This window comes from Hyaena hyaena, unplaced genomic scaffold, assembly GCF_003009895.1.
Source record: "Hyaena hyaena isolate Hyena2069 unplaced genomic scaffold, ASM300989v1 scaffold_38, whole genome shotgun sequence".
Lineage (NCBI taxonomy): Eukaryota > Metazoa > Chordata > Mammalia > Carnivora > Hyaenidae > Hyaena > Hyaena hyaena.
The window spans coordinates 3,922,004-3,947,460 of record NW_024080670.1 but is presented as its reverse complement, the minus strand read 5'-3'; the positions used below and the strand labels follow the sequence as shown (position 1 = coordinate 3,947,460).

At 54.4% G+C, this 25,457-nt stretch overlaps 1 protein-coding gene across 10 annotated transcripts in view; it reads left to right on the top strand.

Annotated features, from left to right (window-relative positions):
* Window positions 1-24,858, top strand: part of DNM1 (dynamin 1) — a 45,393-nt gene extending 20,535 nt beyond the window's left edge. For 2 of the 10 annotated variants that reach the window (XM_039229541.1, XM_039229542.1), the window contains exons 11-23: window positions 5,526-5,612; window positions 9,078-9,148; window positions 9,340-9,391; window positions 9,597-9,608; window positions 12,022-12,135; window positions 15,887-15,996; window positions 17,454-17,565; window positions 17,975-17,986; window positions 18,355-18,525; window positions 19,687-19,928; window positions 20,296-20,511; window positions 22,629-22,665; window positions 24,264-24,327. In XM_039229541.1, the coding sequence (XP_039085472.1) occupies window positions 5,526-5,612; window positions 9,078-9,148; window positions 9,340-9,391; window positions 9,597-9,608; window positions 12,022-12,135; window positions 15,887-15,996; window positions 17,454-17,565; window positions 17,975-17,986; window positions 18,355-18,525; window positions 19,687-19,928; window positions 20,296-20,511; window positions 22,629-22,650 (1,221 nt within the window). In that variant the 3' untranslated portion in view covers window positions 22,651-22,665; window positions 24,264-24,327. Of the gene's footprint in view, window positions 1-5,525; window positions 5,613-9,077; window positions 9,149-9,339; window positions 9,392-9,596; window positions 9,609-12,021; window positions 12,136-15,886; window positions 15,997-17,453; window positions 17,566-17,974; window positions 17,987-18,354; window positions 18,526-19,686; window positions 19,929-20,295; window positions 20,512-22,628; window positions 22,666-23,584 lie in introns of those variants that run through there. The other 8 variants (XM_039229537.1, XM_039229536.1, XM_039229539.1 and 5 more) reach the window with 6 other exon arrangements.
* The last annotated feature ends 599 nt before the right edge of the window (window positions 24,859-25,457 follow it).

Genomic DNA, 25,457 nt, shown 5'->3' with positions numbered 1-25,457 from the left:
ACGGTCCCTCTGCACCTTGAATACTAAGCAACACAATCTTACTTTTGTTAAAATTTTTAAGATACCTAGTTTATTTTAAGCTGCCTCAAATCTGTTTACAAAAGAAGACAAGATATAGCTGCATTTAAAATTTTTTTAATTAAAAAAAAATGTTTTTAACGTTTATTTGTTTTTGAGAGACAGAGAGAGACAGAGCATAAGTGGGGGTGGGGCAGAGGGAGAGGCGGACAGAATCCAAAGCAGGCTTCAAGCTCCGAGCTCCAAGCTCTCAGCACAGAGCTCAATGCGGGGCTCAAACTCACGCACCATGAGATCATGACCTGAGCCAAAGTCAGACGCTTAACTGACTGAGCCACCCAGGGGCCCCAACCACATTTCTTTTAAGCTTTGGCTTTTAATTGTAAAACGGATACATTCTCTGTATAAAAATGTTGGTGAATGCCAAAGCTTAAAAAGAAGGCCACCTCCCTCCCTTTCCAGGGAGCCCCTGTGGAGGATTTTGTACATTTCTTGCAAGTACACTCCTTACAAAAAGAAAGAGAAAGAAAGAAAGAAAGAAAGAAAGAAAGAAAGAAAGAAAGAAAGAAAGAAAGAAAGAAAGAAAGAGAAAGAAAGAAAGAAACAAAAAGAAAATGAAATGATCAGTATTGATTTTGTTCTGATCATACATGATTGTTATAAAAATATCCAACAGCCCAGAGAAAGCAAGTCCCTATAATTGAACAACTCTAAAGATAAGGCAAGACAAGATAAGAGAAGATAGGTGTCCCACCCTCCCTAACTAATTACATACATATGCCATGTAACCTAAATGGGATCATACCACACACACTGACTCGGGAACTCTTTTTTTTTTTTTTTTTTTACCGAGCAGTGTGTAATAGAATCCTTATATGTAACTATAGGAAGATACGTACCCTTGAACTACTGAACCGTATTCACTATAGAAACATGCCGTGATCTACATACTCAATATCCTATTGACGTTTAGATTGTTTCAAACTTTTTTTTCTTTTACAAACGGTGCTGCAGTGAACATCCTTATGGATGTATTTGTAATATATATCCTGTCGTTTCTTCTTTTTTTTTTTAAATGTTTATTTATTTTGAGAGAGAGAGAGGGAGAGAGAGAATCCTAAGCAGGCTTCACGCGGTCAGTGCAGAGCCCGACACGGGGCTCGATCTCACAAACTGTGACATCATGACCTGAGCGGATATGAAGAGTTGGATGCTTAACCAGCTGAGCCTCTCAGGTGCCTCTCCTGTTGTTTCTTTAGAGCGAATTTCTAGACAGAGAATTTGCCTAGTTGAGGATTATGAGCATTCACAATTTTGGTAACTTTCACAAGATTGCTCTCCAGAAAGTTTTACCTATTTATTCCTCCAAGCCTTTTTTTCTATATGTAGGCTTATTTACTGTTAGCTAGTCACACTGTAAATTTATTAACATTCTGCTTTTTCTGTTAGTAACACACATTTTGGGGGGTATTATCACATAGACTACATAAACATTTTGTAGTGGCTGCGTGGTACTCGACTGTAAAGATTTATCATGGTTTACACAACAGTTTTTCCAATTTTAGTATATGTGCTGCCGAAGCGAGCACAACACAACAGTTTTTCTACTGGTGAACATTTAAATTGTCTCCAGTTTTTCAATATTATAAATAATCTGACAGTGAACACCTTTTAAAAAAATATTTCTGAGTGAGAGAGAGACAGACAGAGCATGAGCAGGGGAGGGGCAGAGAGAGAGGGAGACACAGAATCCGAAGCAGGTTCCAGGCTCTGAGCTGTCAGCACAGAACCCAATGCAGGGCTCAAACTCTGTGAACTTCGAGATCATGACCTGAGCCCAAGTTGGTTGCCCAACCAACTGAGCCCCCCAGGTGCCCCCCTCCTTTTTAAAAGTAAGCTCTACACCCAGCGTGGGGCTTGAACTCACAATCCCGAGAACAAGTGTCACAGGCTCCACCGGTTAAGCCACTCAGGCACCCCTGAACATCTTTATCTATTAATGTGTTTACTTTTGTGTGTCTAGGATTTTTTTCCTTAGGATAGATTCCTAGAAGACAGATTACTAGATACAAACATTTAAAAACTATGAAACACTCTGCTGAATTGCATTCCAAAAAAAGAGCAGTAATTATCATAAATGGTAAAATTTGGAAACAACCCACATATCCATCAAGAGGGGATCAATTATGTAAAGTATCCCTCAGTCAATGACAGACTATATGTTAGAAGGGCAAGACACATTTATTTCCATTCACAGGTCTCTCTACAGTGTACTGTCGGGGGAAAAAAGCAGGTTTCTGAAGACAATGTATATTTGGGGGAGGAAATAATATATACAAATAATAAAATTTCAAAGGCACAGTCACCAAATTGCTGTTGTTTTAAGAGAGGGCTAGGAAAATGGGAATTTTCCCATTTCCACTTTGAAAATTTTAGTCTTACAGTGAGTCTGTAGATTTTTGTCAGGAGGAACATGGATCAATAAAAACTTTAAAGAAGAAAGCTTAGGGGCGCCTGGGTGGCTCAGTCAGTTAAGCATCCGTCTTTGGCTCAGGTCATGATCTGATGGCTCATGGGTTCGAGCCCCGCATCGGGCTCTGTGCTGACAGCTCAGAGCCTGGAGCCTGTCTTCGGATTCTGTGTCTCCCTCTCTCTCTCTCTCTCTCTCTCTGACCCTCCCCTGCTCATGCTGTCTCTCTCTCTCTCTCTCAAAAATAAATAAAACATTAAAAAAAGAGGAAAGCTTATATATTATTTATTTCTAAAGTTTATTTACTTTGAGAGAGGAAGAGCGAGTGGGGGAGGGACAGAGAGAGAGGGAGAGAATCCCAAGCAGGCTCCACACTGTCAGCACAGAGCCCAAAACGGGGCTCAGTCCCATGAATCATGAGATCAGGACCTGAACTGAAACCAAGAGTTGGACGCTCAACTGACTGAGCCACCCAGGCGCCCCATAAATTACTTCTAAAAAATTTTGCCTTTTGACTCATTTAACAAGTAGTAATTATCTTTTTTCTTTGCATGGCAAAATTCACCCATCTTCACCTGTTTTTTTCTTCCCCATGTCTTCTAAGTTTAGCAAGGCACCCCTGACAGAGGCTTCTAAATAGTCAGCTCTATTCCCAGGCTTACTGGGATTGCAACTTTCCTCTCTGGAGGAAATCTAAAGTTTATTGTCGCGTGTGGGGCGTACTGTACTGCTCAGTCTCTCAACAACCCTAAGAGGGAAGGCACTGTTACTACCCCATTTTACGCATGGAGAAATCAAGGCTCGGAGAGGTTGCAGTCACTTTTTTAAGGACAGTCAGCAGGGCAGGGGCTGGCTTTGAAACAAGAGTCATGTGGCTCCGGGGCCTGCGTCCTTGGCCACTAACTCGTGGGCTCCAAGCTGACCGCCCCACTCACTCGGCCAAGGACTGAGAGAGAAATGTTCCATTTTAAAAACTGGCTAAAAGTCCTGGAAATACTCCGAGGCAGCCAGAATGGAAAAAGATGCTCAAAGGGAACAGAACTCCTCAAAGAGGCTGAGGTTGCCCCGTCATGTGTGACACGTGGAAAACTTGACAAATGTAACGTCCAGGCGGTTAGTGGGAGAACCGGCCATGGTCTTTGGCAAATTGCAGCCCCCCTCTCCGCCCCCACCCCCACCCCTGCCACAGCCCCGCCGGGGGAGGGAGCACTCGGGACCACCTCAGAGGAAGCCTTCCGCCTCTGGTGACTCAGTCCTGAATCTCTGCCCCAAGTTGGAGACTTCGAGAAGTAGGAGCCCCTCTTCGGGCCTCATGGGGCAGCGGGGCCACCAGGCCCGTCCAGCCAGTGTTCGTTTTGAAGCCCCAGGTCTCAGGCTACGTCTCCCCCAGGTCCCCTGTGCTTGGCCACATCAGCCACACCTTGGCATAGCCATGGGATGGCCCAGGGCGGAGGGGGGAACGGCCCATCTCTCACGTCTGCCTCTCCTGGCCATCCAAGGTGCCACTTTCTTCCCCATCTTCTTGCCTCTCCCCCTGCCCCCCGCCTATCTCCTTAGCCTCCATCTTGCCCTCAGAATCACTAGCTGTGACCCGGGCATGCTAACCTCCAGGTCTCTTCCCACATAGGAGGATCCACCTGAGGGCCCTGACCCAGGCATGGGCAGAGGGACAGGACTGATTTGAGGTTGGCCCTACCTGGGTCCCACGTGACCACCAAGTGGGGAGGACAGGCCAGCGGGACTCGAGGTTCCTGTGGGAGGGTCCCCATCATCAGCTCAGCGAGGCCCCCTCCCTGAGGAGGAGCTTGTTCATGAGCCAGAGGAAGCGATGTCCACTCACCCTGGCAAGGAGGGCAAAGACATCCATCCTTCATTCATTCTCTCTTTCCTTCAACGTGCTCTCTTTGAGCCCCAGCCTCATGCCTGGACCTGCCCCTGCCCTCAGGGCAATCGCAATCCAGTTGGTGGGCTGGGTGGGGGGTGGGGGAGCACAGAGAGGCCCCTAACTCAGCTCTTGGGGTGGTCAGGGCAGGCTTCCTGGAGGAGGTGGCATCCAACGGTCTTGAAGGAGAATGAAGCAGCCTGGGCCGAGCTGAGGGCAGAGTTCACAGGCAGAGGGAGAAGGGTTTGGAGCACCTTCCCCTTCGTCCTCAGTTGATAAAAGCTGGAGGGAAATGGGTGCTGCTGAGCCCCTACCCCAGTGCTGTGGGGTAGAGACAGGCCGGCTGGCCAGCGCGGAGCTGGGCGGACAAGGCTGGGGATGATGGTGCCAGGCCGGGGCATGCAAAGGGAGGCAAAACTGGGTGGATCCTACCAAGGGGGCCCGGGGCCCAGTCAGGCCCCCGCGGGGTACTGCTCATGCTGCTGGCACCCCCCTCTGCATGCCGCCCACCCTGTGCCCTCGCATGTCCTGCCTGTGGGCTCCCGCATGTCCTGTCTGTGCCTGCTTGTTTCCCCTGCCCCCCACCCCCCCAGCTCTGACGGGACTACTGCCTGTCCCCAGCCCGACTCAGGAGGCCAACTGGCACCTTGGGCCCTGCCCTCCCCAGACTCTTCCTGGATAGGAATCTCGAGGCTGTTCTCCACCCAAGTCCCCACCTGACTGTCCCCCCAAGCTTTGGGGAGGACAAGGGGTAGCCCCGAGGGTCAGCGAAAGCTTTGGGAGCTACAGGCCCCCCAAACAAAGGCCTCAATTGAACAGTGTTGTTTCCAAGGTGGCAGAGCAGGCTGAGCCCCGGGGCATTTCTGCCCATGGGACCCGCCCTCCCCCGAAGCTGCCCCAGTAGGCCAGTGAAGAGGGCCTGGGACCAGAAAGACCCTTGAATTGCCATTTGGATCCTACACTTGGGGGAAAGGGTGGCCTTGGCTTGGTGCCTTCAGCTTCCTGGGACCCCCAGGCCTCTCTTCCCCTCATCTCGGGCATTCTGTGTGTGCCTCCCACCCCACGCCCCTGGATCCCTGGATTCTGGTGGGGTGGGGGTGCTCCCCGCCGGTTCCCCCTGTGTACGTGGCTCTCTCCCCTCCCGCCCCTCCCCAGCTCCAGCAGTACCCCCGCCTACGGGAGGAGATGGAGCGCATCGTGACTACCCACATCCGGGAGCGCGAGGGTCGCACCAAGGAGCAGGTGAGTCCCTCCTGCCCCTCGGGTTCTCCTCCTCCTTCCCATTTTGTCTCTTCTTCTTCTTCTTTTTTTTTTTTAATTAAAATTTTAATGTTTTATTTATTCTTGAGAGAGAGACAGAGCATGAACAGTGGAGGGACAGAGTGAGAGAGGGACACAGAATCCGAAGCAGGCTCCAGGCTCTGAGCTGTCAGCACAGAGCCTGACATAGGGTTCAAACTCACGAGCCATGAGATCATGACCTGAGATGAAGTCAGACACTTAATCCACTGAACCATCGGGCTCCCCTCTGCTTCTCTTTTTTATTGTGGTAAAATATATATAACATGAAATTTACTATTTTAACCATCTTTAAGCATGCAGTTCAGTGGCCTTAAGTACATTCACAGTGTCACACAGCCATCACCACCATCTGTCTCCAGAACTTTTCCATCTGCCCAAACTGAAGTTCATCAAACAGCGACTTGCCATCCCCTGCTCCCCACCAGCCCCTGGCAACCACGTTCTACTTTGTGTATCTGTGAATTTGACTTCTCTAGGTAGCTCATATGGGTGGAAGCTTCCAACAATTGTCCTAGTTTCTTTTAATTCCAGTTCTTTTTTGTTAGCTTGTTTATTTATTTTTGAGAACTAAAGAGAGATAAGAGAGAGAGAGCATGAGCAGGGAAGGGCAGAGAGAGAGAGAGAACTCCAAGCAGGCTTGGAGCTACCAGCGCAGAGTCTGAGGTGGGGTTCGATCTCATGAACCTCTGAGATCATGACCTGAGCCAAAACCAAGAGTCAGACGCTTAACTGACTGAGCCTCCCCGGCACCCCAACAATTGTCCTTTTGTGTCAAGTTTATTTTACTTAGCCCAATCTCCTCAAGGTTCATCTATATTGCAACAGATGTCAAAATTTCCTCCCATTGTAAGTCTCAATAATATTCCATTGCACACTTACACCACATAGTGTTTATCCATTTGGGTTGTTTCCACCTTCTGGCTCTTATGAATAATGCTTCTATGAACATTAGAGTGCACATGTCTCTTTGAGACCCTGATTCCAATTTTGGGGGTATATGTCCAGAAGTGGGATGGCCGAATCCTTTGGTAATTCTATAGTTAACTTTTTGAGGAGCCGCCATATTGTTTTCCATACTGTTTACTGGAGCTGCGCCCTCTTACATTTCCACCGTCTCCTTCTCAACCTTCTGGCAGTCTGTCCTCTGGTCATTTCTCTTTGGGCCTCCCTCTCTATATATTCTATTTTTCTGAGTCACCATATACCTGTCATAGCCACACTCTCTTCCTTTTATGTAGTCATTTATCAAGTATTCATTCATTCATTCAATCACAAACATGGTCACTGAATGCTGCCTCTGAGCCTGGAGGAGCAGAGATGAGAAGGCTCCCTCACAGCCCTCACGAGGCTCATGGGCGAGTCCTCCTTACTCATCCCTCAGTCATCCTTCTGTCTATACTGACCTCTGGCTCCCAATTCCCAGCGTCCCCTCCTCACCCACCCCTTCTCTGTGATGGTGCTGTCCACATCTTTGTCTGGATGTGTTGTGTTTCTGAATCCTTATGGATCTCTTTAACTACAAAAGTGATAAATACTTAATAAAATATTCAGTCAGTATAGAAGTAATTACAAGTAAGTATTTCTTCATTCACTCTTCCCTGCCCCCAGCTCCTCCCACAAAATAACCATTATGAACAGCTTGGTGTGTTCCTTTCCGGGCCCAGGCATTTTTTTTTTTTCTAGGCACATACAGACTCCAGATTCTATCTTAATCTTCCATAACCACAGCCCTGCTCTGTGTCTTGCTTTTTTCCTCTACCGATAATTGTAGTAGCTAACATCTGTTGAGCCCCCATTACATGTCAGACATGTGATCTGCCTCATTTCAGGTGTCTACATCACTCCTGTGAGGCAGACACACTTCATCTGTGGAACTCAAGGCTCAGTGAGCACAGACTTATTACAGGGAGCGGTGGGGCTTGGGTCAAACCCGGAGGCGAGCATCAGGGATGTCACTCTGGGGAGCCCGTGGGGGGCTCAGTCTATTGAGCGTCTGACTTGGGCTCAGGTCATGGTCTCACGGTTTGTGGGTTCAAGCCCCACATCAGGCGCTCTGGTGTCAGCGCAGGGCCCCCTTCAGATCCTCTGTCTCCCTCTCTCTCTGCCTCTCCCCCACTCTTGCTCTCTCTCCCTCTTTCAAGAATATTTAAACAAATTTTATTTTTTCCACTTTCCACTTAAAAAAAAAAAAGGAATGTCATTCTAATCGTGACTTAGTTATGAATCCCATTACTCCTCACTGTTTGCAAAGGGGATCTTCCCGTGCCAGAGCTTAGAGACTGTCCTCATTCTTTTTTAAAAAATTTTAAAAGTTTACTTATTTCTTTTGAGAGAGAGAAGGCACAAGCAGGGGAGGGGCAGAGAGAAGGAGAGAGAGAATCCCAAGTAGGCTCTGCACCATCAGCTCAGAGCCTGAAGTGGGACTCGAACTCACAAACTGGGCAAGATCAAGAGTCGGACGCTGAACCGACTATACCACCCAGGCACCCCTGTCCTCATTCTTTTGAATAGTTGTAGAGTGCTTTCTTGCTTTGAGGATACCATAATTTATTTCACTTTCTGATGGCCACTGGCTTGTTTCCAATTTTTCTCTATTACAAACGACACCACACTGAACACCTTGGGACATAGATCTTTGCTCACTTGATGAGTTTATCTACTAGATCGATACATATATTTCTAGAAATGAATATGTGCATTTTATTTTATTTATTTATTTTTAAAGTTTTTTTAATGTTCATTTATTTTTGAGACAGAGAGACAGAGGGTGAGCACGGGAGGGGCAGAGAGAGAGGGAGACACAGAATCTGAAACAGGCTCCAGGCTCTGAGCTGTCAGCACAGAGCCTGATGCGGGGCTTGAACCCACGAACGGTGAGATCATGACCTGAGCCGAAGTCAGGTGCTTAACTGACTGAGCCACCCAGGCGCCCCTGAATATGTGCATTTTAATATTACTAAATATTTCCAAACTACCCTCCAAGAAGGTGATACTGATTGACACTTCCACCAACAATATATGAGAGTCCCTCTCCCCACAGTTGTGCCCACACTGGTCACTATCAATATTTATTATTAACTTGATAGGTTATAAAAGGGTCTCATTGTTTTAATTTACATTTCTTTATTAAGGAAGGTGAGCATCTTTTTACATATCCTTATTGATTATATGCATTTCTTCTATGAATTATGCATTTGTGTTCTCTGACTATTTGGATTTGTTTCTTGTTAGTTTCACTTACTGACTTGTAGGAACTCTTTTATTTATTGTGGACACGATTACTGATGCATTGATTGATTTATGATGGATCCTATATGGGCTCCAAGTAAGTTTCTTCCAGCTTGTCATGCATTTTAAAACTCTGTCATACTTTTTCTACTTGCCTGCTGACCTGTGTCCTCCAAGGTCATGCTCCTCATCGACATTGAGCTGGCTTACATGAACACCAACCATGAGGACTTCATAGGCTTTGCCAAGTGAGTGCTCCCTAGACAGAGAAGGTGGTGCCTCCTGTGAATGTGCGTGTGTGTGTGTGCGCGCGCGCATTTGTGTGTACAGGACCCAGGCCTGCTGGGCTAACCCTCTGTGTGTGGCGCCCACTGAGCAGTGACATTGAAGCCAGTCCTCTTGAGAGAAGTTCTGAGACTCTTCCTTCTCTCCCCGTTAGTGCTCAGCAGAGGAGCAACCAAATGAACAAGAAGAAGGCTTCAGGGAACCAGGTGAGTGAACCCAGATGCCCCAGCCGGAGGGATGGAGGGTGCCGGATGGACGCCGAGCTCTGAGAGTCCCCTCCCCCGAGGGGAAGGGTCTCACAGGGGCCAGGGAGCCTGTCAGCTGCCAGCCACAAGCCTCCCACTCTGCCTCAGTAACCCTCTCTCCTCTCTCCCGATGCTTCTCGTGGTTGCTATGGTTACCTCTTTGCAGGATGAGATTCTGGTGAGTACCAGGACTGGGGCTCTTGGCTTATGTAGTGAGGGGGAGGAGGGGGCCCCTGTGTAGTGGGGATGCACAAGAGGGTAAAAGGGCACTCTGGCTTGAGCTGCTTGCACACACCAGCACATGGATGTCCACACATGCTCTTAGTCCAGAGGCAAGGCTTAGCCACACACATAGCCCATCAGCCTGTCCATCAGCACACATGAACTAAGTATGTACTGCAGGCAGAGGTAGACCATGTGGGCTGGGTGGGTGAAAATGGCTGGAGGGGGCCTGGCACTCACTAGGTGTTCCTTAAATATCTGTTGGATGGATGGACGGATAGATGGATGCATGCATAGATGAATAGATAGATAAGAGAGAAATCTGTTTTTAAGGTAGCCATCTCTACCGGAGAGTTGAGTAAAGAGATGAATGAGATGAATGAAATATCAAGAGACATATCTCTTCTTGCCTGTTCTGCCCTTCCGATCTCTGCTGAAACACTGCTTCTCATCCTCACCTGTACATACAAGCCATTGTCTGGAATTTTCCAGAGACCATAGCTTCTTTTCAACAATCTAGGTGTTTGTGTGATTATTGGCTTCATATCCATTTCCTTCTCAAACCCCATGAGGGGAAGGGCTGGGTCTCTCTTGTCCATCAGCAAATTCTCAGCCCTCGGCCCAGGGCCTGGCACACAGTAGATGCTCAATAGAATGAAGGCATTGATGAATGTAATATCCCAGGGCAATTCGGTTCAACAAACGCTCGGTGGCGTCTACACTGTGCTGACCCCTGGACACGAGTCAGACCCTAGCCTTGCCCCTTGGAGACCTGAGCCTGCAGTTGGGACCCAGGCAGGGTGGGAGCTGGGGGAGCAAGAGATGTCTGGTGCAAGGGCTCTGGTGCAGGGGGGGTTGGCAGAGCTGGGGGTGGCCGAGGGAGTACAAGGCTGCAAGTCAGAGCAGGAAGTAGCGGGACAAGGTCTGCTGGTCAAATCACCAGGTATGAAGTGCCAGGGCGTGGCCTTTGGACTCAGTTTGGAAGACAGTGACGAGACACTGAGGGGATCCTCTCCGAACCCAGACAGGGTGGGCGAGGGATCGTGGGGCACCTGGCTATCTTGTTTCTGTTAAAGGCTAAGGCAGCTGCGCAGCTACTGATCCACCGTGGGACTTGGGTTCTCTGCAAGTTCTTGGGGAAGCCAGAGAGGATCAAGGAAGACTCCAGAAGGGTTTTGAGGGCCTCATAAGCAGGCCTGACCCCCAGAGGGCTTTCCTGCCACCCCCGGGCTCCTCATGTCTTCTCTGGGTGCTCTTCATGTCTTCTCTGGATGCTCAGAGAAGCCAAGGAGGTCAGGGCTGGGGGACAGAGCAGAAGGCGCTCCCCCATGCTCCATATGGCCCACCGCTAGGGTCTACTTAGTAGCCTTGCCCTTGGAGTAGAATCTACAGGCCTTGGTCTATGGTGATGGCTCAAGATGGTCTTGGGGACAGCAGCTTCCTACTATGAAAAGAGACCTTTGCCTGATACTCTGGGCTCCCCGAGGTGAAGGGGCCTGTTCAATCCATGCTCAGCCCTTCCCTTTGCTCCCACTCCTGAACACCCCACTCCTGTCCAGAGCCTGGGGCCAAAGACCCGGAGAATCCTACTACTGTTGCATTCATGTATTCATGTCACAAACGATTACTGATCACTTCCTGTCTGCCAAGCACACTGCAAGGTGCTGGGATATACCAGTGAGCAAGAGAGTTCAGTTTAGCAAGACAGGCATCAACAGATAATCTCTCTCTCTCTGTCTCTCCTTCTCTCTCTCTCTCACACACACACACACACAATTTTGAATCTCAGCCATTGTCACAGAAGGTTGAGCATCTGTCTTGGGCTCAGGTCATGGTCTAGTGGGGGTCCTGATCCTCTGGGGGCCAGGGAGGGCCCACCTGAGAATGCGACTCCTGAGCTGACACCTGGGGGTGCATAGGAACTTGGTAGGCTAACAGGAGGGGAAGTGCGTTCCAGGCAGAGGCAGCAGCAGCATGGGCAAAGTCCCTGAGGTCAGAAACAAGTCTTACAATAAGGTGCATCTCAAGCTGAAAAGACATTCAGAATCGCATTGCCCCATTGACCACCCCAACTCCGCTTGCACACTTTGAGCAGTGGGGAGCTCATCCCCCATGAAGGCTACCAGTCCCCTACTCAGGTGGCTTTAGCTATCAGAAGGCTCTTTACCCTGAGCCGACCTCTGCCTTCCTCCATCTTCCAGTCTGTTCACTCATGGTTCAAACCGGAGCAGGTCTGGCCCGCTCTGACCGGCCAGGGCCTCCAAGAGCTAGAGGAAGCCTGGGCTTTTGAGCACCTCTGTCTGCCTACCCCATCCTCCACAGGGAATCCAGGCCTCTGCCCACTGACCTCCTGCCCTCTCACCCCCCAGGTCATCCGGAAGGGCTGGCTGACCATCAACAACATTGGCATCATGAAGGGGGGCTCCAAGGAGTACTGGTTTGTGCTAACGGCCGAGAATCTGTCCTGGTACAAGGACGACGAGGTAAGGGAAGGGCCACCGGCCAGGGGGTGAGGCTCGGACACCGCCGTGGGCTTGGAGTAGACAGAACCACCCAACAAACGGGTTTTTTAAAATCCCATCAAAGACCCTTGGATGGAGGTGGGCTGCAAGGATCCAGGCAATCCTGGGAGCTCATCCAGGCTGGCCAGAGAAGACGGCTTATCAGGATCGGGGAGCCTGGGGCTCAGCGCCCTGGAGAGGGTGGGCAGGGGTGCTGGGCACCCCCTGACCCCGCCAGGCCCGTGGCCTTCCTGTTTTCCTGCTCCAAGGGCGTGCCGCCTCCTCCGTGGCCCCCGCTTGTCTATGACACACACACGTCCAGCTGCAGACGCCCTGTTAACCCCTGCACCCCAGTCCCCCGGACTCAGTGGGGCAAGGGAGGTGCCCCAGGTGCCTCTATGCAGAAGGGCCAGGAGGGACGGGGCCCAGTCAGGGAGCCACAGAAAACCCCTCCTTGCCCACAGGGGCAGGCGGAGCTTTTGCCATCTTCCTCCCCTGACATCTCCCTCCCTTGCTGCCGGTCTCCTTTAAGAATGAGTCTATTTGGCTTCCACATCTGGATTCCAGAGGTGACCAGAGAGAATAGGGAGGATTGGGGGGGGCTTGTGGTAATGAACTCCAGCTGGCCACAGAGTGGGGGAGGGGACCTTCTTCCTGAGGAAGCTTTTAGAGGAGAGGGTGCTCTCAGTGGGGGAGTGGGGCTGGGGTGGGGGCTGTGATTTTCGTCTCCGAGCCCCCTCCTTGATCCCTGCTTCCTCCAAGTTGTCCTGGGCAAGCTCCCCCCCCCCCGCCCCGATCTTGGGCCGGGCCCTCTGTCGTCACTGGCTGGGGCGCCAAGCCATCTGGACCTCATTACCCCAACGCTGGCCTCTCCCGGAGCATGGGGCCCCTGGAAGGGATGGAGTGTGAGGTGGCGTGACGCGGGTGGGGGGGTCGCTTCCTGCTCTGTCGCTCAGGCAGGCTGCCTAGACCCCTCATGGGCTGGGGGTGCTGACTGCTGGCCCCAGAACTCCTGGTGCCCTTGTGCTGGGCTCCTTATACAGGCCAGGGGACCGTGTGACCAGGGGCTGAGGGCTACGCTGCAGGGAACTGTATGCAAGAGGGGTCCTGTCCTCCTGTGATGGGGTCTCTTTAGATTTGTGTGTACAGTCGAGTCGGGTCGTGTGTGGGAGCCGCGCGTGGGAGTTGGTGTGGGTGGGGTGGGGGTGGGCAGTGAATGCCGTGAGGTGGGGTGTGTGAGGCTGGTGGATGTTGTGGGGGGGTTGTGGGAGAGTGTTTGGGATGTAAGCATCTCGGTGTGGTTGGGGGCAGACGGTGTGTGCCTGAGGTATGACTCTGGGGTGTGTGTGCCCGTGCTGGGTGTACAAATGAAGGTGCGAGTATGTGGCAAATGGACTTGAGGAGCGAGGGTGTGCATGTGGAACATCCGAGAATACGCATGTATTTGGGACGTAAGGATGGGAGAGAGCTGGCGTTCCATTGTGAGGGTGCGTGTGTGCGCACGTGTGTGCACTTGAGATGTGCAAGGAGCACAGATGTGGGATTTTAGTTTGGGTGTGGGAATGTATGTGCCTGAGTCGTGGGGGTGTACATGTCCAGTTGTTGAGATCGTGTGTGTGTGCGTGTGTGTGTGTGCGTGCATGTGTGTGTGTGTGTTGGGTGTGAGTGGAGTTTTGCACTAGAACACCTTGGGGACATGGAGGTAGTCTGGGCTGCGGGGAGCGTGATCTGTCCCCCTCTCTACCCAGCCACCAGCCCTCTGGTCTTTGGGACTTGGGTGGCCCTCTGGGCAGATAGGCGGCTGCCCAAATCCCCAGCCCTCACTGCCCGCCCCCCAGCTTCTCAGTTCTTCCTCTGCCACCCATCAGCACCCCCATCCCGTCTCACAGCAGGGTGCCCCCCTTCCCTCTGCACCTCCTCCCAGCATCCCTCCCAACCGCCCCCCTCCAGTCCCCTGCCCCGTCTCCAGACTCCGGTTCTGGGATGGCCGTGTGGGGGTCGGTCCAGCTCTCCAGCGGCGGCGCCGAGGGTCTAACCCAGCCCAGCCTAACCAATGTGCAGACTACTGTACAATTTGGGAGTCCTGAACAGATAGTCTAAACACTGGGTAGACGGAGTGGAGGTGTCCTCTGGTCCATCCAGGCAGCAGTGTCTGTGCGTCGGGTGGGAGCTTCGGCCCCATCTCCTGGAGATCCGAGGCCCCCCAGCCCCAGCCCAGCCAGCCCGTGGTCCCCTCTCTGCTCCCGACTCCCCTTCTGCCTCCTTTGACGTGGCAGGGGTGAGCGGGAGCTGTGGCTGGGAAGGAGGGGCCTGGGGAGGGGGCCGGCCAGCAGGAAGGGAGGGGTGGGGGGAGGAGGCCGCTCCTACCTAGAGTCCAACCCCAGAGCACAGGGCGGGTGGTGGCGGGGCCTCCCTCGAATGCTTCCAGATGTTCCCTGGCCGTGTGTGCAACTTCCTCCTCTCCTCCCCCAGCCGCCCTCTGGGGCTCCTGGCCACCCGCCTGGCATAAAGAAGGCTTTATGTGGCTGGACGGGCCAGGCGGGTGTGGGGGGGCAGAAGGAGGTGGGCAGGATGGCGCCAGGACGGGGGAGCAGGGTCCTCCTAAATCCAGCCAGCCCCCAACCCGTGATCCTGGTCGAGGCTCGCGCCCAAGCCCTGAGTCCCTGAGATCCACATAGACGTCCTCCCCCGGCCACAGCACGGGTCCTGTGGTGTGTGGGCAAGTTGGTTACCAGCAGCCAAAACCCTCTCCTCCCCCCAGAGCCCCATCCTGGACTATCCTCCGCCGCAGACCCCTGGGCCTTCCCTTGAACATAGCAGGCTACAGACATCTCCACCCATGGCAGGCGTATACGCGCATGCGTTGGCCTGGCACCCACATGGGCATCCACAGATACACGTCACTCCTCCAGGAGGGCTGCAGACAAGCCAATCATATTCAACAAGCCATAGGCATATAAATCTGGGTGCCCACAGGGCAGCCCACAGGCACGTTCCGAACAACACAGGTATTTACAGTCGCCACACGCATCTACAAAAGCATGCACACGTCCAGCTTGACACAAACACACTCACATGGGCACACGTGTGCGCACGCACACCTAGGCGACACAGACACGGGCACGCGTACACGATGGTGACGGCATACATGCTCGGGCCAGCATGCGTTCGCACAGGCACACAACCACGCACGCGTTGCACACACAGACACACCACCTCCAGGTTTGTGCTGTGTGCCTGATTGCTAACACATGGGCGGGTTGGGGGGAGTGGGCTGGGCTAGCCTTTTGAAGCCGCTGGGGCTGCCAGGGGGGCCCCCCTTCTCTGTCTCCACAGTCAGGAAATGAAGTCAGCAGCTCATCCTAAGCAGGTCTCTTTTGTCCAGCCCGGGGCGAGAGAGGCTTGAGTGTGGGGTGCCTGGCTGGGGCTGGCCTGGGCTGCCTCCGGGGCTTCCTTGGGGTGGGATTGGGAACACCCTCAGTCTTGGCACCCTGCGCTTTTGGGAATGGCTTGAATGTCATTGGGAACCAGAGGTGCTCAGCAGGCCCAGGGCTCCATGGCCAGGGTCTCTTCAGACCCCTGTTCAGGGGACCCTGGTGCCCAGAAGCCCAGGGCCACTCTGGGGGTCCACAGCCCCAGCCCCACCCCCCGCCCCCAGCACGGAGCACTCTTTGGTGTGAGACGCGGCAGAGAGCAGTGCCAAACTCACCCCTGCTCCTATCTCTATCCACAGGAGAAAGAGAAGAAATACATGCTGTCCGTAGACAATCTGAAGCTGCGAGATGTGGAGAAAGGTTTCATGTCGAGCAAGCATATCTTTGCCCTCTTTAACACTGAGCAGAGGTGGGTCCCCAGACTCTGTGAGCCCCAAGCCACTCACGCTGAGCAGAAAGGAGAGGGGCCTGCCCCAAGCCCCACAGCAAGTCATGCGTTTGACAAATATTTACTCAGTTCCTACTCTGAGCTCAACTTCATGTCAAAATCTCCTTCCCCCTTCCCGCCTGCCCCCCTCCCAACCTCCCCGCCTCCTTCCCTTCCAGTCCCTGCTCTGCATAAGAGACTCTGCCAGGCACTGGGGGCAAAGAAGAGCCCATCAGGCCCGGTCCCCTTTCTGTGGTCCCCTTGCTCAGTGTCCTGTGGGGTCTGTGACAATACGGGGTCTCTCCCCTCCCAAGCCAGGGCTGACTCCTATGGGCTTCTGCTCACTCAAGATGAGGGTTCAGTACAGTTGCCATCAGGGAGGTTTCCAGAGAGCCAGGGAGGGAGCCACTGGGGGCTACCTGGTCAGGGATGACCCTCTTATGAGGGCCCAGGTCCCCCTTTTATTTTTTTATATTTTTTAAACAGTTTATTTTGAATTTTTTTTTTACATTTATTTATTTTTGAGAGACAGAGCATGAGCGGGGGAGGCACAGAGAACGAGGAAGACACAGAATCCAAAGTAGGCTCTGTCAGCAAAGCGCCCAACGCAGGGCTCGAACTCACAAACCATGAAATCATGACCTGAGCTGAAGTTGGACTCTTAACCGACTGAGCCACCCAGGCACCACAGCACCCACCCCCCACCTTTTTTTTTTAATATTTTTTTTAATGTTTTATTTATTTCTAGGAGAGAGAGAGAGAGAGACAGCGTGAGCAGGGGAGGGTCAGAGAGAGAGGGAGATAGAGACTCTGAAACAGGCTCCAGGCTCTGAGCTGGCTGTCAGCACAGAGCCCTATGTGGGGCTCGAACCCACGAACCGTGAGATCATGACCTAAGCGAAAGTCGGACGCTTAACGGACTAAGCCACCCAGGCGCCCCCCCCCCACCTTTTAATAGAGCATTTTACACTGGGTCCTCAAAATGACCCAGGAAGGTAGGAGTCATTTTTTTTTTAATTTTTTAATGTTTATTTAGTTTTGAGAGAGAGAGACAGAGACAGAGACGGAGAGACGGAGTCAAGCAGAAGAGGAGCAGAGAGGAGACACAGAATCCAAAGGAGGTTCCGGGCTCTGAGCTGTCAGCACAGAGCCCGACATGGGGCTCGAACTCACAGACTGTGAGATCATGACCTGGGCCAAAGTCAGACACTCAACCAACTGAGCCACCAGGCACCCCTACGAGTCATTATTATTAACCCATCTTCTAGACAAGGAAACTGAAGCTTGGAGAGAGGAGGAGACTTGCCCAGGGTCGCACAGCTGGGAAATGACAAAGCCAAGAATGGCCCCCAGGCATGTTGACCCCAATCCATGCATGGCCTTAACCACCTGGGCGAATGGGTTTTAATGCCTTTTCCCCTCACTGCCTGCCCTTGTAGGAATGTCTACAAGGATTATCGGCAGCTGGAGCTGGCCTGTGAGACACAGGAGGAGGTAGACAGCTGGAAGGCCTCCTTCCTGAGGGCTGGCGTGTATCCTGAGCGTGTCGGGGTGAGTGGCAGCGTGGGGAGAGGGCAAGCTACCCGCCATAAGGGGTCCTGGGTCACCATCCTCAGCCCTTATGGGCTCAGAAACAGCACAGATCCTCCCCCTAACTGTCCTGGGGCGGGATCAGAGTTAAGCCTTCCTGCCGTCCTCCAATGCGGGCTTTTACCTGACCATCCTCTGCCACGGATGGCGTTTCCCGCATATAATGGTGGTTTCTTGTGGCTACTTCACTTTCCTCCTCTTTTACTGTGGCGATGTCTAGAGTTGCCTTAGAGCTGGGGTAGAGTGCCCCGAGTTCACTCCCCCCTTTTCCTCCCTGTGTGTGTCTGCTTCGGCTGCGCTTGCTCGTGGCGGTGGCGGCGGTGGCAATGCTGGTGTCGTGACCTCTATGGCTTTGGCGTGGGCCTCCCAGGACAAGGAGAAAGTGAGTGTGCCGCTCCCTCGCCTTCAGCCAGGTGTCCAGCCTGGCCAAGTCTTTAGAATCAGGAAGGGACCTTGAAAAGGTCCTTTCCGAATCATAGACTAGGAAACTCAGGCAAATTCTAGACACTAGACTGAGAGCCGAGATAAGGCTGAACAGGGTCTGGGTCGTAAGAGGCACTGGGTGGAACCCAGATGCAGAGTATCCAGGGCAGGGGGTGGGGGTGGGGATTGGCATCTGTGTGTTCAGGCCGTTTGTTCTCTGTGCCTCAGTGTTCCAGGCCACCCTTGGAGGGGCCAAGACACCTGGGGGTGCCTGGAACCTGGCTGCGGGAGCCCAGCCACCCTAATGCCCTCTGTTCTCAATGGCAGGCCAGCGAGACTGAGGAGAATGGCTCGGACAGCTTCATGCACTCCATGGACCCACAGCTAGAGCGGCAGGTGGAGACCATTCGGAACCTGGTGGACTCATACATGGCCATCGTTAACAAGACCGTGAGGGACCTCATGCCGAAGACCATCATGCATCTCATGATCAACAATGTGGGTGCAACACTTCGTGGGTGGTGGGTGCTCTTTTGGGACCAGGGAAGCAGCAGCCAGGATGCCCCAGGGGAGGCACAGCCTCGTCCCATGGGACCAGCTCTAGAGAGCTAGGTATGGGTCCACACCAGAGCTGTCGAAAAGAAATCAAATGTGAGCTCCTTATATTATTTTGTCGATTCACATACCCAAGCCATTACAAATATTCTTAAATGTTTTCCAAAAGGGACTAGGAATCACATCTTTTGAGAACTCCCAGACCATGTTTTTAAACACATACCCCACAGAACCACTAACACCCATGGCTTAGTGAAAAAGCATGGCCGCCAGAGAAATAGTACTGTGTTTGAATCCTGGCTTTGCCACAAATTCTGTTTGACTTTCAGTCAGCTGCCCTCTCTGAGCCTCTGTTCCCTTATATGTAAAACATGGATAATAATAGAGTTGAGAAATAAAGGAATATATAGTAAGAGTAACACAGTGCCTGGCACATAGTAGGTGTTCAACATATCACTGAATAACAAGTAAGACACAGGCCTATGGCATAAAAAACCTCAGTGCCTCTCCATGAGTTTAAGGAGAACATTAATCACCCCCCCACCCCCCTACCACACACACACACACACACACACACACTTCTTTTTTAAGTTTATTATCAAGTTGGTTTCCATATAACACTCAGTGCTCACCCCCACAAGTGCCCTCCTCCATGCCCATCCCACCCACACACAGACATTTCATCCAATCCAGGCACGCAAGGGCTCAGAAAATTTAAACTTTCATCCACCTTATTTTGGCCCAGTGGAGCCTGCAAGTCCTTGGAAAGGGTGGAACTGCCCCATTTGACAGATGGGGAAACTGAGGCTGAAAAAAAGCTGAACAACTAGGTGTCCTGGTGGCATGACAGGCCCTTGGTGCCCTCCCAAATCTATGACCTTGAACAGGTCACTTTTCCTCTCTGGGCCATCTGAGGAAAGAGCAAGAACGGAGAAAGGGAAGCGGGAGGAGATCTCCGAGTTCGGGTGGTGGCAAAGCTAGGGTACCCCCCACCCCCACCCCCTGGCCCGAGTTCTCGGTCCAGCGCACAGTCCCACCGGGCAGTCAGGTCCCAGTACAGGTGTCGGGTCTCAACCTGTCCTCTTTTCACTTCCTCGCCCGCAGACGAAGGAATTCATCTTCTCGGAGCTGCTGGCCAACCTGTACTCGTGCGGGGACCAGAACACACTGATGGAGGAGTCGGCGGAGCAGGCGCAGCGGCGCGACGAGATGCTGCGCATGTACCACGCACTGAAGGAGGCGCTCAGCATCATCGGCGACATCAACACGACCACTGTCAGCACGCCCATGCCCCCGCCTGTGGACGACTCCTGGCTGCAGGTGCAGAGCGTACCGGCCGGACGCAGGTACCAGGGCCGGCCCCCACGGCCCCAAAGCCCCCCAGCCCGGGGCCCGCGGGAGGAGGGCCGGGACCGGGCAGTGGCGCGCCCGCGTCACCGGAGCGGCTCCCACCTGGAGCAGGGGGCGGAGCTTAGAAATGGGCGGGGCTTGTCGCGGGGCGGGGCTTGCCGTGAAGCGCTGGCTGCGGGGCTGGGTGGAGCTGGAATTTTAGAGCCACCGGAGGCGAGCCTTAAACTCCGGGAATACGTAGGTTGCGGCAGGGCGGGGCTTGCGCGCATGGGCGTGACCAGCACGGGGCTGGGGGCGGGGCCTCCGGGGGGGCGGAGCTGCTCATCTCTCCCTTCCTTGTCTTCCGCACTCTGTCGCCCGCAGGTCACCCACGTCCAGCCCCACTCCGCAGCGCCGAGCCCCCGCCGTGCCCCCAGCCCGGCCCGGGTCGCGGGGCCCTGCTCCTGGGCCTCCGCCTGCTGGGTCCGCCCTGGGGGGGGCGCCCCCCGTGCCATCCAGGCCGGGGGCTTCCCCTGACCCCTTCGGTCCTCCCCCCCAGGTGCCCTCGCGCCCCAACCGCGCCCCGCCGGGGGTTCCCAGGTGAGTAGGGGCTGTCAGCGTCGGAAGAGACCACTGGGCGGGCGTAGCCGGGAGGGAGGTGGGGCCAGAACCGGTCCTCTCCATCCAGGGCGCTTCGGACGTGGGTGCCGGAGCTACGGGAGGTGTGGCCGAGGGTTGGCGGAGCCTGCCCCCCAGGGAGCGCTGAGTCCCGGAGGTGGTCGTTTCTGCGGAGGGGGCCGTGGGACTCATCCCACCTGCCCCCTTCTTTCCAGCACTTGCATGGCGCTTCCCTCCCTTTTCACTTCTCTCTCCCACTATTGCGTCCCTCCTCCTTTCTCCTCGCTCTCCGTTTTCCATTCCGCCCTCAACTCTCTCTCCCAGCCCCTAGTGACTCACCTCAGGTCTGGGGATTTGAACTCAGATCTTCTCCAGATGTGGAGTTTGTTCACTTACACTCAGGGCTACTCTGATGCCCCCCTTCTGAGTCCTGACTCTCTGAATTGTCCTAAGGGGGATGTCTGGCCTCTGGCCCACAGCAACAGAGACCAGGCTGTGACTGTGACCAGCAAGGTGTGTGATGTGTGTGTGTGGGCGTGCACACGGGTGTGAGTGTAAGAATGGCACTCAGGCACGGGGCTAGGACGCGGAGCAGCTGGGAAAGGGGACCGGGAGGGATGGGGCAGTCTAACGGCTTTCTTCTTTCCCCCTTGCCCCTACGTGGTCTGGACCAACATGGTGGGTGGGGGGCAGCAGTGGATGAAAGGCTGCCCCATTCCCAGAGATTTCCAGGAAAAATAATTCTACTTCATCCCTTGGCTTGCCTTCTTGATTCATGACCCTTTTTCAAGGAAGCTCGTTTTGATATCTCAGTCCCTGTTTCTACTGGCCACATCCTCTGAGGAAGAGCACATCAGACCAATAGCACCCACCTGTGTTTCCAGATGGCTGGAGGGTAGGATCTAGCCTTCATGGGTCTAGCTTCCATGAAGCCCAAATGGAGCAGAGATGGGACTTGCTTCCACGATGATCCGATGACCAAAGCAGATGGGGTAAAGCAGGCAGCAGGGCATTGGTCGAGAGCACTGGACCAGAGCCCAGAGATTCTGGTTCACCCTGTGCTGTAAGCAAGTCCCTGTCCCTACCAGGGCCTCAGTGTCCCTTCTGCAACATGATAGTTAACATTCTGCCTTTCTCCCAGGGTTGGCGTGAGGATCAAGGGAGAGAGACCGTGACTGTAGAGAAGCCGCATGAAGTGCAAATGTGGCTGTAGGAACACTTTGCTAACTTCCCTCGTGTGTTCAGATTCTTAAGGGAATTTGGCACGCCCAGGTGTGCACTGGGGTGTGACGTAGGGGAAGAGGAAGATTTGGCATCTGCTTTAACTCCAGTCTCACAAAAACACACAGGAAACACTTGGCAAGTCATGCCCCTGCCTCGGGGAAGAGAACAGTCTGGGAAGCTTCAAGACAGCTTGACACGGGGGAGGTCTGGGGGCCGACCGGGATAAGACTCAGGCACTCAGGCAGTGAGAAGTCAGGAGCGGCGGTGTGGGCGGAGGTTTAGCATGGGATGCATTGAGGAGAGCCGCTGGCCAGAGGAGAGTGCAGACAGAATGAGAAAGAATAAGAAAAAGTTGCCCTGGGTACAGTCGGGCGGGCTGCCAAACCTTAAAAGTTCACAGAAGAGTTTGTCCTCCTGAGGCTCAATGCTGCGGGGACTAGGGAGCCATGGGAGGTTCCTGGGCAGAGAAATGACAGCTAAGAAAGCAAGACCCGTCCCTTACAGAGCACTGCAGGTGGCCCTCGGAGCACGCCAGGCACGAGTGTGCAGGGAGCTGGTGCAAACCCCTCCTGTGTACGGGCGAGCTTCTGTGTTGTGACTCAGCCCACGCGTGTGCTTCAATGTGCCGAGTGGCTGCATGCCCCGGATCCGTACTGCACGTGCCGGCCAGTGAGGGTGCTGGGCAGCGGGGCGGTGGGGGGAGGTGTACGTATGCGTGTTGTTTGTGGGCATGTGTGTCAGCGTGTGCATGCGGGGCCGTGGGGCCTCAAAGCATGTGTGTGCACGCCCGGGCGTGTGCGTGTGCGTGACCCCACCCCTGGGCCTGCCCCGGCCGTGAGTGTGAACTGCCATGTTGATTTCGTGCTGTCTTTCAGAATCACTATCAGTGACCCCTGAGGAGCGTCAGGCACGGTAGGTACACACATGCCTCTCTCTGCCTGCTGCATGAAGGTGTGTCTGCCCCCTGCTGCACCAGCTCCACACTGGGGGGCGCACCGGGGACCTCAGAGCCAGGCTCCCCTCCCCCTCCCTTCTGCAGCTCCAGACTTATTCTTTCCTCTTTCTGTCCTTGCTGCCAGCTGGCTCTCTCACCTCCCTTCTCAGTGAGCCTCGGGACTCAGTGCCACTGGTCAAGAGCTCCATGGCTGAGCCTGGGGAGCTCTTGGGACGGGCTCCGCACCCAGGCTGGCAGAGCTGGGTGCTCTCAGGAGCCATCAGAGAGGGCAGGGAGCTCATGGTTTATGGCGTAGAGGCAGGGAACGCAGCAGGGGGCGTCGTGCGTGGGGCTGGACTCAGACAGCCAGAGGCCTTGGAACTTCATCCTGGGAATGCCACGCTCATTCCCCGATCTGAGCTGTGCTCTTGGGGCCGGGAGGTCTGGGAACCGAATCCGCGACAGGGCAGAGGAGGTCAGAGCCGCATCTCCTCTATCAGACAACCAGCAACTGAGCAGCAATCTGGGGCGAAGGCTCTGGCTGTTTGCTGGTTTCTGAAAGCTGGAGGGCCCCCGTCCACACCTCACAGGTGAGGCAGGGTCACACTGCCCCTTCCTCCCCCTACCTCCTTGGTGTTGTTATGCCTGCAAAGGCACGACAGACCACGGCGTCCTCGGCCCTGGACAAAGCACCAGAGCCAGTCCACAGGCTCATGGGCCTGGGCCTGTTGCTCCTAGGGGTGACCTACACTTTCCGGCCGAGGGGACAACAGTGTCCGCCGACCTGGGCCAAGTCAGCTTCTCTGAGTCCCATCCTGTCTGGGCCGCGCATTCACCCAGCGACCCGCCTGCCACTCTGCCCCTGCCGCTGACTCTTGCTCTTCTGCTTTTCCCCAGCAGGAAGGGCCCAGCCTCACCTACGCGACCTGTGGTCCCCCGACCAGCTGAGGCTCCCCTCTTAGACTTATAAGCCTGTGGCCACTGGCATCCGGCTGCCTGACCTCCCTGCCTCCCCAGGGTCCCTTCCGAGGACTCCGGGCTTTCTGCCCGCCCAGAGGGGTCTCCAGTGCCCCCTCCAGCCATCCTTGTAGCTTTGCCGTCCTGGCTCAAACAGTGTTCTTTCTCCCGTCTCTCTCCATGAGGACTGGTAGCTGTGGCTACAGGGCACGCGGCCCCACACTCCAAGGCTAGGGGTGGCCCTGGGCCAGTACGTTGAAAGACGGGGGCGGGGGGCACAAAGAGAGGGAAGGCAGAGGGGCCGAGCATGTGTCTGGAGCTGTGGGTGCACTGCCTGGTGGTGTATGAGATGAGAGACCAGCGTGCGTGGCAGGGGGAGGGCCGCCCTGACCCCCACCCCAGACCCCCGGGAAGCTGTGGCCCCCATTCATCTCCAGGTCCTCCCCCCTTCCCTTTCTCATCTCTCTCCTCCATTCCAGAACCCTTGCCCACACCCTCAGCTTCCTCTTCTCCCCCTGCCTCCCCCTGCCTCCTGCCCCGCCGGGCCTGGCATCGCTCGCCTTACCAGTTCTCTCCCTCCTTCTCTCCGTTCTCTCTTTGCTTTCTCTCCAACTGCCAGCCGATCGGGTCAGGCAAGTCCATCCCGTCCTGAGAGCCCCAGGCCCCCCTTCGACCTCTAACCAGATCCCTCTATTCCTCGGAGACCTCCCTTTCCAAGCCTGCCTGGACGGCTGTCCTGTGACCTGACAGTGGCTCCCCAGCCCCAAAGCCTCCTCCTTCCTCTGTGACTTAGTCTGTTGTAGTGGTGAAGCTGACACATCCAGGCGTGATGTTGGTGAAAACTTGTGCCCCCTCTGTGGTATTGCTCCTCCCCCATTCTATAAATATCTATAAATATTCATACACACACACACACACACACACACACACAGCCGCCACAGCCTCGCCGCTAGTGTTGGGAATCAATCACCATGCTGTCCCTGAGGAGTCTTGTGGCTCCACTACAAGGGAACACTGTCACCCTAACACCCCCCTCTCCAATGTGTGCCACCTCTGATGAGCCTCCCGAACACGCCCAGCCCGTGGACGGCCACCTTTCCGTCCCTCCCCCAGTCGAGCACGGGGGTGCCGTACCGGCAGCTGTGTGGTTCTCCGACCACCACCAGTCTTGCTGTCTCTTGGCTGAGAATAAAACGCATTTCTGGACAATGGGAGACTGTCCTCTGTTGGCTTGTGTTCTTTGTGGAGTTCAGGGCAAGGTGAAGCCTTAAACCCTGGGACGCAGGGGTGGGGAAGGGCCTAGCCATTGCCAGTGTGCTGTGAGGAGCAGCAAAGGAAGTCCCCGTCCCTTCCAAGCCCTACTGGGAAAGCACCGGGGGGAGTGGGGTGGGGGTGGGGGCTCTCAGGTCCTTATCTTAGGAAGACTGCTGGGCCCACCAGGAGGGCAGGGCCACCGACTCAGCCTGGAGGGAGGACTGGGGGCATTGGCACACACTGTGAAGGGACATGACAACGAGCCACCAGAGGGGCAGGGTGATGCCACAGACACTGCCTGACCTGGAAGTCAGCATTCTTGAGTGCTGGGATCTTGCTTGCCCTTCCCCAGGACTGGATCAGGCTTCTGAGGCTCTCGGCCGTTAGGGCAGGAGTACCCCACCACCACCTGTGAGTACCCCCCCCCCCCCCAAGATCCCCCAGGCTTCCCCAAGCAGCAGGAAGGTGACGGCTGGATTAACTCTAACAGCTCCTTTGGGCAGGCTCGGACTCCTGGGGGCTGTGCACAATCCGGAAGCCTGCCCTCTGGTGGCAGGGC